Source organism: Phaseolus vulgaris, chromosome 8 (assembly GCF_000499845.2).
Source record: "Phaseolus vulgaris cultivar G19833 chromosome 8, P. vulgaris v2.0, whole genome shotgun sequence".
In the NCBI taxonomy this organism is placed as follows: domain Eukaryota; kingdom Viridiplantae; phylum Streptophyta; class Magnoliopsida; order Fabales; family Fabaceae; genus Phaseolus; species Phaseolus vulgaris.
Genome location: NC_023752.2, coordinates 46,738,332 through 46,751,279, shown reverse-complemented (window position 1 = coordinate 46,751,279; position 12,948 = coordinate 46,738,332). Strand labels below are relative to the sequence as shown.

Sequence of the window (12,948 nt, the reverse complement as noted above, 5' to 3'; positions counted from 1 at the left end):
AATTCAAAACCCAAAACATACATAAACTTTGTCGGTTTGTATTTCAAATTTATTCATCAACTCCATTTTAGTGGCATCAATCTTGACTTTTCTGATTATTTTACTATAAAATTAATAAATATTTATAGTATTTTTATATTTATAATTTTAACTTTCTCTTATATTTATAAATGAATTACTTAATTTTATAGTTAAAAATTATAATATAAATTCGTTATTATATTCTGAAACATATAAATATATCCTACGTAAAATATATTCAACTTAAAAAACAGCATTTAAGACATATATTTATATTTATTAGTTACTAATTAATCCTAGATATATACTACTATATTTAAATAAAATAAATAATTGGATTTAATTTTAGTTTTCTATAATTAATTCAACATATAAATTTGTTGAGAGAAAAGTAAACAAAAAAACTAAAGAAAAATTGATTTGGAAGGATTTTCAATTTTTTTATTGATTTTTTTTTTGTATGAGTTCTATTTTGAGTACTTTTATGAATTTGAATTTTAGCCTGAAAATTTTGCTTTAAAACTTAAAACACGAAATAAAAAAATTAGTGGAATATTTTGACTATTAAAAGTGAAAATTATGTTCATAAAATAATTTTTTAATTTAGTTTCACATAATAATGGAAAATATGACAACTATATTTTACTATATAATCTATAAATTTTACATGTCAAATTAATTAAAGAAAACACACTTTAGTGTTAAATTGATTCAAAGAATATAGTTTGGTGATGCAACACACTATATTAATATATTTAAAATTAATATTAACTATATATTACTTATTGAATGACTTTGTATTCTTCTTCGGGTAGACTAGTAGAACTTCACTATAATTCTTCTCGTTTTGATATCACTCTTTCGGGTCTCGGTCGCTCAGTCTCAAGTGAATGTCGAATGGGGAGTACCTGCAGAAGGTACTCTGAAGCTCAAGTCAGTAAAAGGGGTATTCGGCACTCGGGGGTGTACAATGATAATGACATACCTTGTTCTTAGAATGTGCGTTATTTATATTATTTTAATGGACTTACCTTATTGGACCGGATTAGTGGAGTGGATCACACTTATGAGCGTATTACCTAGTTCTTAATAGTAGTTTAGCTTTTCTAACCTTAGTATGTCAATCGACCTGCACATCCGTGTAGGACTCGGTCAACTCAGTTAAAGAGATCGAATCGTGACATGGACCAATCAGTCCATACGAGAACAATTATTATTATTATATAAATTCATAAAACTTCACCCTCAAAACATAATAGATAAATAGTCGATTTAGTATCATAAATATTAAAGTCTTATTATATAAATTTTTTAATTTTGTTAATGATTACGTGTATTTATTGGAAAATTAACGTTAATACGTCTTTATCAAAGAACTACAAACCACTAAATATTTTAAAACCAGAAAATAAATAAACAAAGGAGTAAAAGGATAATTGCATATTAATATTTCTTTTATTAATATTTCTTTTATTAAATACACATGCATGAAATTACTGAAAGACCAAAGACCAAGTTTGTTAAATTACTTTAATGACTTCAAATTTTTTTTTACAAAGTTACAAATTTTATACTAAAAAATATCTTTTTTCTTATTTTATGAGTTAAACACTTACACCCAATAGAAGAAATAGAGAGTATATGAAAAGAAAGAGGAATCAAGTGTATGTTGTGTTACATTACTGGAAGAAAGCCACTATATAATGGTTCTAGGAGACAACAGTAATAAAAACAATTAATGATAAGTAACCTCTGATAACAATTAATTGTGGTAAGTAACCTCCTTTTGATTACAATTAATTATGATAAGTAACCTCCTTTTGATTATAATTAATTGTGGTAAGTAACCTCCCAATTATACCAACATAAAGGAAAATGTGAGTCATAACCCCATAAATAAAAAAAGTTAATTTATAAAAAAATTATTCAACATTTATATTTAAAATTTTATTTTTAATAACTTCCTTAAAAGATATTTCTTATGGTGCTGGCACACGAACCCACGAACCAGCCCTTATTTACGCCAAGTCGTAGTCCGTACTGATGATATCCCTACCAAGCATAATTATCTCTTTTCGTGCATTTATAAATCAAATGGATTTTTGATTTAAAAAACTAAATACTTGATTTTAAAAAATATTTTTAGTGAAGAAAAAGATATGAAGTCAGGGATGACTCTTCTCTCTCGTGGCCCTTCCACTCTGTATAAATACCCCAATCCACATGCTTAGAAACCACTTTCCTTTTCTCTTCCACCAGAGTCACACCAAAGGAGGACAACAACATAAACTCCGTAATTTTCTTCCTTTCTCACAATGGCGGCTTCCGTTGGCAACCGTCAATTCGCCACTCATATGAACGGCGTCGTTCGCAGTTGCGGCCAGGATCTAAAGCCCTCTCTGCCGTTGGATTTTGACCTGGACTCCTCCAGCAGCGACGACGATGAAAATGACGACGCTTCGTATCTGAAAGAGCTCGTACGAAAAGCCAACGCGGAAACGGAAGCGTCAGTTATGGACCCGCGCGACGAGGGAACGGCGGATCAGTGGGTCGCACGGAACGCCTCCATGGTCCGCCTCACAGGGAAGCACCCCTTCAACGCGGAGTCCCCCTTGCAGCGCCTCATGCACCACGGCTTCATCACCCCAGTCCCACTCCACTACGTCCGCAACCACGGTCCAGTTCCCAAGGCCAACTGGGAAGACTGGACCGTCGAAATAACCGGTCTTGTCAAGCGCCCAACCCGGTTCACCATGGACCGCCTCGTGCGCGAGTTTCCCCACCGCGAGTTTCCCGCCACGCTCGTCTGCGCCGGTAACCGCCGCAAGGAGCAGAACATGGTCAAGAAGACCATCGGCTTCAACTGGGGCTCTGCCGGCACCTCCACCTCCGTGTGGCGCGGCGTGCCGCTGCGCCACGTGCTGCGCCGTTGCGGGATCCTGACACGTGGGAAGGGAGCGCTGCACGTGTCCTTCGAGGGCGCCGAGAATCTCCCCGGCGGCGGCGGGTCCAAGTACGGAACGAGCATCTCGAGGGAGATGGCCATGGACCCTTCGCGCGACATCATCCTGGCGTACATGCAAAACGGCGAGCCTCTGGCACCGGATCACGGCTTCCCCATTCGAATGATTATTCCGGGGTTTATCGGTGGCAGAATGGTGAAGTGGCTAAAACGCATTGTGGTTACTGAACAAGAGTGCGAAAGCCATTATCATTACAAGGATAACAGAGTTCTTCCTTCTCATGTTGATCCAGAACTTGCCAATGAAGAAGGTATCATTCTTCCCACTTCTACTGCTTCTAATTTTTTCGCTCACTTTGATCTTGTATGAGGGACATTGAAAACGTTTTTCTGCAAATACTCATTTTTTCTCTCTCTTTTCCCGTCACATGCTTCACTTAACATAACTTTTTTAAAAAAAAATTTGTTATACAAATACAAGTTGCAATTATGAAACAGATAAAAATAGTTTAAGATCGGGGTAATAATTTATAAGCATGTAATATTAAAGTATACTTTGTTTTTTCTCCTTCGAAGTTATATATATACTTTTAATGAGTTATGCACATCTATGTATTGTTTCTTTATTTTTTCATTTCTTCACTCGTTTTATTTTTTTTTATCTTGTTAGAAAAATAATATTCTGACTTCACAAAATATTTTTGTCTTTAAAATTCGACTTTTTAATCGGAATATTCTAACGCTTTGGACAAGGTTCTTGATAAATACTTAATAAGAGGGAACAAAAAGACCAAAATTAATTATTTTTTTGAAAACTTTTGAAAAAGTTGAATCAGATAATTTCTATAAAAGTGAGAATAATTTAATTCATTTTATGTTATTTTTTCTTTCTTCTTCTTTATAACTACGTTCACATACAGCCTAATTTTAATTTGAGGAATTACGTTTACTAATCAATTTGGTTTTTAAAGTCAAACAGTTGTTATTTTATATTTTTAATTTAATGACTAAAATAATGTTTTTACAATTTTAAAAATCTTCCTCGTAATTGGGAGATAATACAGTGAACTAGTCCACTTTACACGAGTTTGACGTAAGACATGTTTGTTTATGGACACAAATTATTTACGTATTTGTTTCTTTTTCTCTTTTATTTATTTGCATCCCTGCAGGATGGTGGTTCAAACCAGAGTACATAATCAACGAGTTGAATATAAACTCAGTGATAACGACTCCTTGTCACGATGAGATATTGCCCATCAACTCATGGACAACGCAGAGGCCTTACGTAGTCAGAGGCTACGCATATTCTGGTTAGTTTTGCTGTTTTTCATTTCATGGTCCTGAGTATAGTAACATTAGCACCATTAACATAGTGAATTATCCGCAACAAAATCTTCACAGTATAAATAAGGAAAAAAACATGTTAAAATTTTGACAAGAGTAAGGCTAACATGGAAGGAGAAAGGGAAAAATTGGTTGTACAGTTATTAATCAAATAATAATAAGAATAATAATTACAAGTGCGAAAGAGTATGATAGTACGTGTGGGATATCTTTCAAGTTGGTGGGACTGAATAAAACCTCAAATTTGGATTGGTGTTGCTGCTGCAACATGTGATTGGGTAGTGGAATTGTGCCCGTAACTTGCAATTGGTAGACAGTGACTTGAATAAAGAAAACTGTGTTACGGCTGGATGTGAAGTGAGAGAGTGTGTTTGTACGTGTAGGTGGTGGGAGGAAAGTGACACGTGTGGAGGTAACTCTGGACGGTGGAGAAACATGGCACGTGTGCACACTGGATCATCCTGAGAAACCTAACAAATATGGAAAGTATTGGTGCTGGTGCTTCTGGTCTTTGGAGGTGGAGGTGCTGGACCTGCTGGGGACCAAAGAGATTGCAGTTCGAGCTTGGGATGAAGGCCTCAACACGCAGCCAGAAAACCTAATTTGGAATCTTATGGTACGTTTTCATCTCTAACAAACTTATCAACATGTTTTTGGTTTCTCTTTTACCTTGTTAAATAATGAGTAATGATAAATTTATAATTCCAATTTTTTATATAACTATTATTTTAATATTATTTAATTACAAATTTATTTTTTTAATCATTTAAGGGTTTGTATACATTCAAAGTATTATTTTCCTTAAATAATCCATGGTCAAAAGTGTTTGGTGCTTTTGGAGGATATTCTAGGACGAGTCTTAGCTTTTATTTTAATATTATTTTTATATGATATATACTCGTTGGTAGCAGCAAGATAATTTCATTGTTACAGAAAACGACAAATGAGATGGTAGTTACCACTGCATTATAAATCACCATTTGTTCCTCAGAAACTTCACTTGACGTCATCACCTGTCGTTTTTATGGCCTTATTGTTAATCATTAATACTCTAGACCCCAGGCTTATTAATGCTGAATTTGGTTTTTGGGCCATAATAGAAATTTGATCTGATACAATTTCTTTTGTTTAAATAAAGTTTAATTGCTAATATGTGATCATTTTTATTTTACTTAATACTTTTTTTTTAAAATTAAACAGCCAATAAATTAATATTTTAACTAAAGTATCTTTTATTATCTGCTTCAATTTTACTAATATCGTTTTAATTAAGTTAAAAAATATCAGAAATTATTTATAGTGTTAAACAATAATATGTATTGAATTATTTATTGGTATATATTATAATACAATAAAAATATATATTGATTTTTATTATAAAAAAATTGAATTGACAAAAGGTTAAATTTAAAATATTTTAAGAATCACTAAAAGAATAATATTGTAGATAATACAACTATATGTTTTTTTGAAGAACTTACTCAAATTTGTAGAATTTATTAAATACTTAATGTAAAAAAATAATCTATTTGAGTAAACAAATGAGTAATATATTGAGGATTTAAAATTTATTGAAGCCTAAATTTTATAAGAAAGTTTATTTATACAATGATTTGATATTTTCTTTTGGATGAAAAGAGAGATTAAAATAAAATAGAGATAATATAGTATCAGATCAATGATTTGACGGAGAAAAATAATTTTACTATATAGATAAATTATTATATAATTTAATTGTATGAATACAACATTTCATTTCACTTTGGGATGCCGTGATCTTTATAAAATATATAAAAAGTAAGTTCCATTATTCCAAAGCAAATTCATTGTGTCTCAACAGAGACTTAACTATATAATTTCATGTACAGTGATGTAGAAAATGGCCCACTAAGCTAATACCATTGATTTTTGTAATTTTGTGGCATATCCTAATGAACTTACTTACCTGTACACACAGTTCATAACAATCATTTTCACTTGAGTTTCTTGACATTTTATATCATAATAATTAAAGGTGATGTTAAATAGAACATTACAACAATTGTTATAAAGTCAAAAAATTTATTACTGAATAAAGGTGCGAAATCTTTTTACATTATTGGTAGAGTACGATGGATTATCCTATCAAGATCTTCATTAAAACTGCATTGATAGTATAAAAAGTGACATTATTTTTGTGTATAAAGCCCTTGTTGATTTTTTAAACAGGTATAGGAAGTTTAATAAAGCTGTTTTTTGGTGGTATGTTTTGTGTATGCAATGATGCAGGGCATGATGAACAACTGTTGGTTTAGAGTGAAGACAAATGTGTGCAAGCCCCACAAGGGAGAGATTGGCATAGTGTTTGAACACCCAACCCAACCAGGGAACCAACCTGGTGGGTGGATGGCAAAGGAAAAACATTTGGAGCAATCACAAGAGCCGAAACCAAGCCTTAAAAAGAGTGTGTCTACGCCATTCATGAACACTGCCTCTAAAATGTTCTCCGTCTCCGAAGTAAAAAAACATAGCAGCCCTGACTCAGCTTGGATCATTGTCCATGGTCACGTCTACGATTGCACCCGCTTCCTCAAAGATCACCCTGGTGGCACCGACAGCATCCTCATCAATGCCGGCACTGACTGCACCGAAGAGTTTGACGCCATCCACTCTGACAAAGCAAAGAAGATGCTGGAAGACTATCGTATTGGCGAGCTCATCACTACAGGTAATATACATAACCTTCCATGTCTCTCTATATTACTGTCTGAGAAATGTTACATTTCTTTATTAACACTTTTTTCTATTGTTAATTGAAATTTCACGGATTATAGTGTATGAGTTGTCAAACAGAGTGATTTTCACGTCGTTTTGAAGAATTCTGTGTTTTTAATCATCGTCAAATACATAAAATGTGATAAAAATATGTAATCAAAATTTTTTAATTTCTTCAATTTGGGAAATAGAATCAGTATTTGAGGTTATTTTGTTGAATTTTTCATGAAGTTTTTTATACCATCAGTAAATAAAAATTCAATTTTGGTATGAGTTTAGGATGCTGATATAATTATCATATATATGTGAAATTATTCGAAGTATAATGCATGTTTTTTTAATGACAATAAAGAAAAAATCTATAACTTTATCCTTGATTAGTATTATTTAACTTACTGGTTGACAATTTATTCCCTTTCATTATTCGAAATTTTATATGGTTTGTTACTTCTGCATGGGTAGGTTACACCTCAGCTGACTCATCGCCGAACAACTCCGTGCATGGCAATTCCGAATTCCTCCATTTGGCTCCTATCAATGAAATCACTACAATACCACCACTACCACCACGTAGTGTGGCTCTCAACCCACGGCAGAAAATCCCATGCAAACTCGTGTCAAAGACCTCCATTTCCCATGATGTGAGGCTTTTCCGTTTCGAAATGCCGTCAAAGAATCAACTCTTAGGTTTACCAGTGGGTAAGCACATTTTCTTGTGCGCCACCATAGATGGCAAGCTATGCATGCGAGCCTACACTCCAACAAGTAGCGTGGAGGAAGTGGGGTTCTTCGATTTGCTCATCAAGGTTTACTTCAAAGACGTGCACCCTAAGTTCCCGAACGGGGGACTTATGTCACAGTATTTAGAATCTCTCTCCATAGGATCCATGTTAGACGTGAAGGGTCCATTGGGTCACATAGAGTACACTGGAAGAGGCAATTTCACTGTTAATGGGAAATCCAGATTCGCAAAGAGATTAGCCATGCTGGCCGGTGGAACTGGCATAACACCAATTTACCAAGTGGCGCAAGCGATTCTGAAGGACCCAGAGGACCTGACCGAAATGCATGTCGTGTATGCAAACCGCACAGAGGATGATATTCTGCTGAGAGAGGAGTTGGATACATGGGCGAAAGAACATTGTGAGAGGTTCAAGGTGTGGTACGTTGTGGAAACGGCGAAGGAAGGGTGGGGATACGGTGTGGGGTTCATCACAGAAGCCATAATGAGGGAGCACCTTCCAGAAGCTTCAAGCGATTCTTTGGCTATGACGTGTGGACCACCACCCATGATTCAGTTCGCGGTGCAGCCTAATTTGGAGAAGATGGGTTACGATATCAAGAATGATTTGCTCGTGTTTTAGGGTTTTAAGTAGATTATTGGATTATGTTGTGTATGAGTATTGTTATTCTTGCTTCTGTATCATATGTACGTTCTTGAAGTATTGTTTGTTTCATTCTTTGTAAGAGTAAGAAACCAAGAAAATGAAAAATTGTATATGACCGTGCCCTGATCACTCTGTAATGTAGACAGGCAAGTCAAGATATTTTGACTACCTTAGTGTAAATAAACTAAAGTTATGTATGCTTATTTACTCTCTTCGTTTCACCATCTATTCTATTTCCCTAAACCTTTCCCACTGCATATATGTTTGTTCTCTAAGACCAAAGAAAAAACAAAAAGATGCTGATATATCAACATCTGTAAAAACAAACACTCCACACCACACCGTAATAAATTAATATTTATTTATTTTTATTTTATTTTTTAATTTAAAATTATTATTATATTATTATAAAGAGTGTGAAATGTATATATGTTAAAAAAAATCTCATATAGGAGAAGAACAGGTCAAAGAATTTTAAAATGACACCCTTTATTGATAAATTGAGTGGTTATCATTCTTACAACCAAATATTACTATTCAAATATATGATACATTTAGTTAAGTCACGAAACTATATTTATTACTATCCACCGAACGGTCAATATCATGGTTTGGCTCTCATAGTCGGGTTGACCGACCGTGTGAGTTGACCGATATCTTTAGTCAAATTACATTAAATCAAGGTCAGTAAAACTAAACAATCATTAAGAATTAGGTAATGCACCTTTAAATACGATTCACTTACTAATCCGACCCAGCAAGGTAACTCCATTAAAATAATATAAATAGCACCCATTCCAAGAAGTAGGTAGGTTCATTAATTACTCTACTTTAACATCATTGCCGATAAAAAAAAATAACTGTACTCTAACATCTGAGTGTCTAATCTCTTTTTTGACTTGAGCGTCGAAGTGTCTTCTGTAGGTACCCCATTCGGTATTCTTTTGAAGACCGAGTGATTGAGCAGCTGCGACCGAAGGAATAACAACAAACTTAAAGAGAAAGTTGGAGCATTGACCAACCATCCGATAGAAAGAAAGAAGATGAAACTCATCAATAGTTCTCTAGTTCCATCTTCCTAGCAGGAACAAACAATTCATGAAACCTGTAAATATTAATGTTTTCTCTGAATAATGCAACTGGAAAAACCCAAATGTTCTGAAACTACAAAGTTGCTGTCTATAAAAAGTAATGCTATCGAAGATCTATATTTAAATACTTCATTTCTTATATATTTTTAGGACATTTTTAGCATCAACTCATTTATTATCTGCAGAATCATTATGTTAAAAGGAACATGTTTACAGTAGTTACTCAGATCTTAACATGTATGATAATATAGTGATCAGGTTCAATGCACGACACTGTGACTGTGAAGCAGCGAAAGAGCGATGCATGGCCTTACCCTTCACGTTAGCATAGGTCAAGAAAACTGAAGTGTTGTTTGGCACACGGAAAGGTCACCTTACTATGTTTATATGAACCAGTTTCCACGCACCCCAATGCGTCCTTTCTAACTTAACTCGCTTTTGTCCTATTGAGGAATCTAGCTCGAATATCTTATTCAGAAGAATAGTAAAATATAATTATTTCCACTGCCTTTCAAGAAAAGAATCTCTGAACGTACATGCATGTGACTATGAGCTTTCTAGGAACATTGATATTGTTTCTCGGTAGTTTTAAATACACACTTTTTTTTTGTGTGTGTGGATATTTTATATGCTATCTTACATCAACTTATATAAACATACGTCTTATAGATGTATGATATATGATAGAAAGATAAAAATAAAAATAAATATTAATCGTTGGAGTGTTTGTATAACCATTAATGTTAAAAGAACAATTATATTTATATACTCATTATTTTCAAACACTATAGTTTGTAAACAGATGCAATTAAATTTAATATTTTTTACCATGACTACTTTAAATTTTATTTTGGTTGCAAGCCTAAAATTATTTTGATAGTACATAATTATTAAACTATTTTTATGCTCAACATTCTCTTTATAAAGTAATAGTCAGTACAAGTTTAAATTTACTACTAACACAACATGCTTAAATTATATAAACTACTTTTTTAACTAGACGTGAAAAATAAATAAAAAAACTGTCTGCATAATTGAATTTGCGGATATTTTTTTTATTAATGAATGAAAAATTGATCTATTACGTCAGGAAATCTAACTAAAACTCTATGCATGCTAATATATCATTAATCAAGGAAATAATAATAGTAAAATCCACACAATTTGGAAATGATCTCCAAGGAAGTTGGGAGGAAATAATCAAATATTGCATATCAAACGCTACTTGCGTCCTATTTTGATATCAGTGGCGAAAGCAGATCCTTTTTTTAAAACGTTGAAATCAATTTGATTTGTTTTTGCTGATCGATGATGAAAGCAAGTCACTAATTATAAAGCACTTTCTCAAAGCATAATTTCTTATGTTTTGTCAAAGGCGGCTACTTTAAACTTTAACGCTAGAGAAACAAAAAAAAATGTTCTTAGTAGATTCATTGTTAATTGCCCAATATCTTCCGTAATCATATTGTTATTTTATTTTTTCTCTTTCTATTTAGTTGAATTTTTTTATACTGTTTTTATGTTCTTTTTCAGTTTTTCTTATCTTTCCTTTTTGTTTAAAATGTTGGGGTGCACTCAAAAAAATGAGTGACAAAATATATTGTAAACAATTGAAAGATAATCTATTTTATAATTTTCATTCATATAATTTGTATATGGATGCACTCCATCCCTACAAATCAGGAGTTAAGTAAGGAAGTGCATAAACAAGAACTAAACTTAAAAAAATCTAATTATATAGTATTTTATATAAATATATAATTTAGCCAATCAAATAATATCTATCTCAATACTTCTCCTCAATTTGTTAAATGAATGTAATACATTCTCAACTTGTTTAATAATCTCCTAAAAATCTGGATTGTCACAACTTTGGTAAGAATATATGTAAGTTGATCTTTAGATAAAATATTTGACAACTCTAAAATATTTTTACTCAACTTTATCACGATGAAAAAACTATCAGCCCCCACATTCTTCATTTTTTTATCAGCAATAAATAAATAAAATAAAATGAGACACTTCAGGGGTGTCCCAACCCTTATACAAAACTTCAAAAACAAGTTTTCTAGCACCCTACTGTTAGACACATTTGTGAGAAATGTCACGTGCAACTTTATTATCACAATACAATTGAATGAGATGCGTATGTACATATCATAAATCTTAGAGAAGTAGTTTGAGCCACAAACCTTTGTAGAGTCCGAGAACCATTCCTCTAAGTTTAGCTTCTGCAATAAATCTAGCTATAACTTTTCGCTTCATATTTTTCCATGTGACAAGATTACCTCTTACAAATGTGAAGTATCCAGAGGTTGATATTCTATCATCTATCATTAAGGAGCACTTGCTTAATCTGAACCAGTATAAACCATCACATCCTTGTAATTAGAGTTCTTTTTGAAGAAAAATATTTTTCTACGAGCAACTTTTATGTATCTTAAAATCCGTATAACAACATCCATGTGTGTTTTTACCTGGATTGTGCGTGAACTAACTAATCACATTAAGAGGATAAGCTAAAATTAGTTTGGTGTGTGTGAAAGAAACATAAATATCTCTACAAGTCACTGATATCCCCTATGTTAGTTGGACTTTCATCTTCATCAATACGAAAACTTCATTCCCTCCTTCAATTGGAGATTTGTTGGTTGAATACTGCCATTCTAATTTCTTTCAATAAATCTAATGTATACTTTCGTTGAAATCAATTTGATTTGTTTTTGATGATCGATGACGAAAGCAAGTCACTAATTATAAAGCACTTTCTCAAAACATAATTTCTTATGTTTTGTTGTTAATTGCCCAATATTGTTATTTTATTTTTTCTCTTTCTATTTATAAGTTGAATTCTTTTATACTGTTTTTATGTTTTTTTTCAGTTTTTCTTATCTTTCCTTTTTGTTTAAAATGTTGGGGTGCACTAAAAAAGTGACAAAATATATTGTAAACAATTGAAAGATAATCTATTTTATAATTTTCATTCATATCATTTGTATATGGATGCACTCCATCCCTACAAATCAAGAGTTAAAGTAAGGAAATGTATAAACAAGAACTAAATTAAAAAAAATCTAATTATATAATATTTGATATAACTATATAATTTGGCCAATCAAATAATATCTATCTCAATACTTCTCCTCAGGTTGTTAAATGAATGTCATACCTTCTCAACTTGTTTAATAATCTCCTAAAAATCTGGATTGTCACAACTTTAGTAACAATATATGTAAGTTGATCTTTAGATAAAATATTTGACAATTCTTGTACCGTCCCGTATCAGGGCGTTGACTAAGTCAAGGTCAAAGTCAACGACTAGAAAGTCAAAGTCAACTCAAGGTGTCGCCCAGGTGTAGAGACGCCAAGAGGAAGCGTCGCCAAG

At 32.7% G+C, this 12,948-nt stretch overlaps 1 protein-coding gene across 1 annotated transcript; it reads left to right on the top strand.

Moving 5' to 3' along the window:
* The first annotated feature begins 2,113 nt into the window (after positions 1–2,113).
* On the top strand, positions 2,114–8,679 carry LOC137826385 (nitrate reductase [NADH] 2). Its single transcript, XM_068632337.1, has 5 exons — positions 2,114–3,294; positions 4,156–4,296; positions 4,714–4,946; positions 6,599–7,037; positions 7,547–8,679. Exons 1-5 carry the CDS (start codon positions 2,337–2,339, stop codon positions 8,446–8,448), a joined length of 2,673 nt encoding a protein of 890 aa, XP_068488438.1. The 5' UTR covers positions 2,114–2,336; the 3' UTR covers positions 8,449–8,679.
* Positions 8,680–12,948: the final 4,269 nt, after the last annotated feature.

What these genes read in the sequence shown, in the direction of transcription:
- LOC137826385 (XM_068632337.1), top strand. Translation starts at nt 2,337, where the DNA reads ATGGCGGCTTCCGTTGGCAACCGTCAATTCGCCACTCATATGAACGGC. An exon ending in ACCTAATTTGGAATCTTATG is followed by an intron (nt 4,947 to 6,598) that starts GTACGTTTTCAT and finishes GCAATGATGCAG; the next exon opens with GGCATGATGAACAACTGTTG. An exon ending in TGGCGAGCTCATCACTACAG is followed by an intron (nt 7,038 to 7,546) that starts GTAATATACATA and finishes CTGCATGGGTAG; the next exon opens with GTTACACCTCAGCTGACTCA.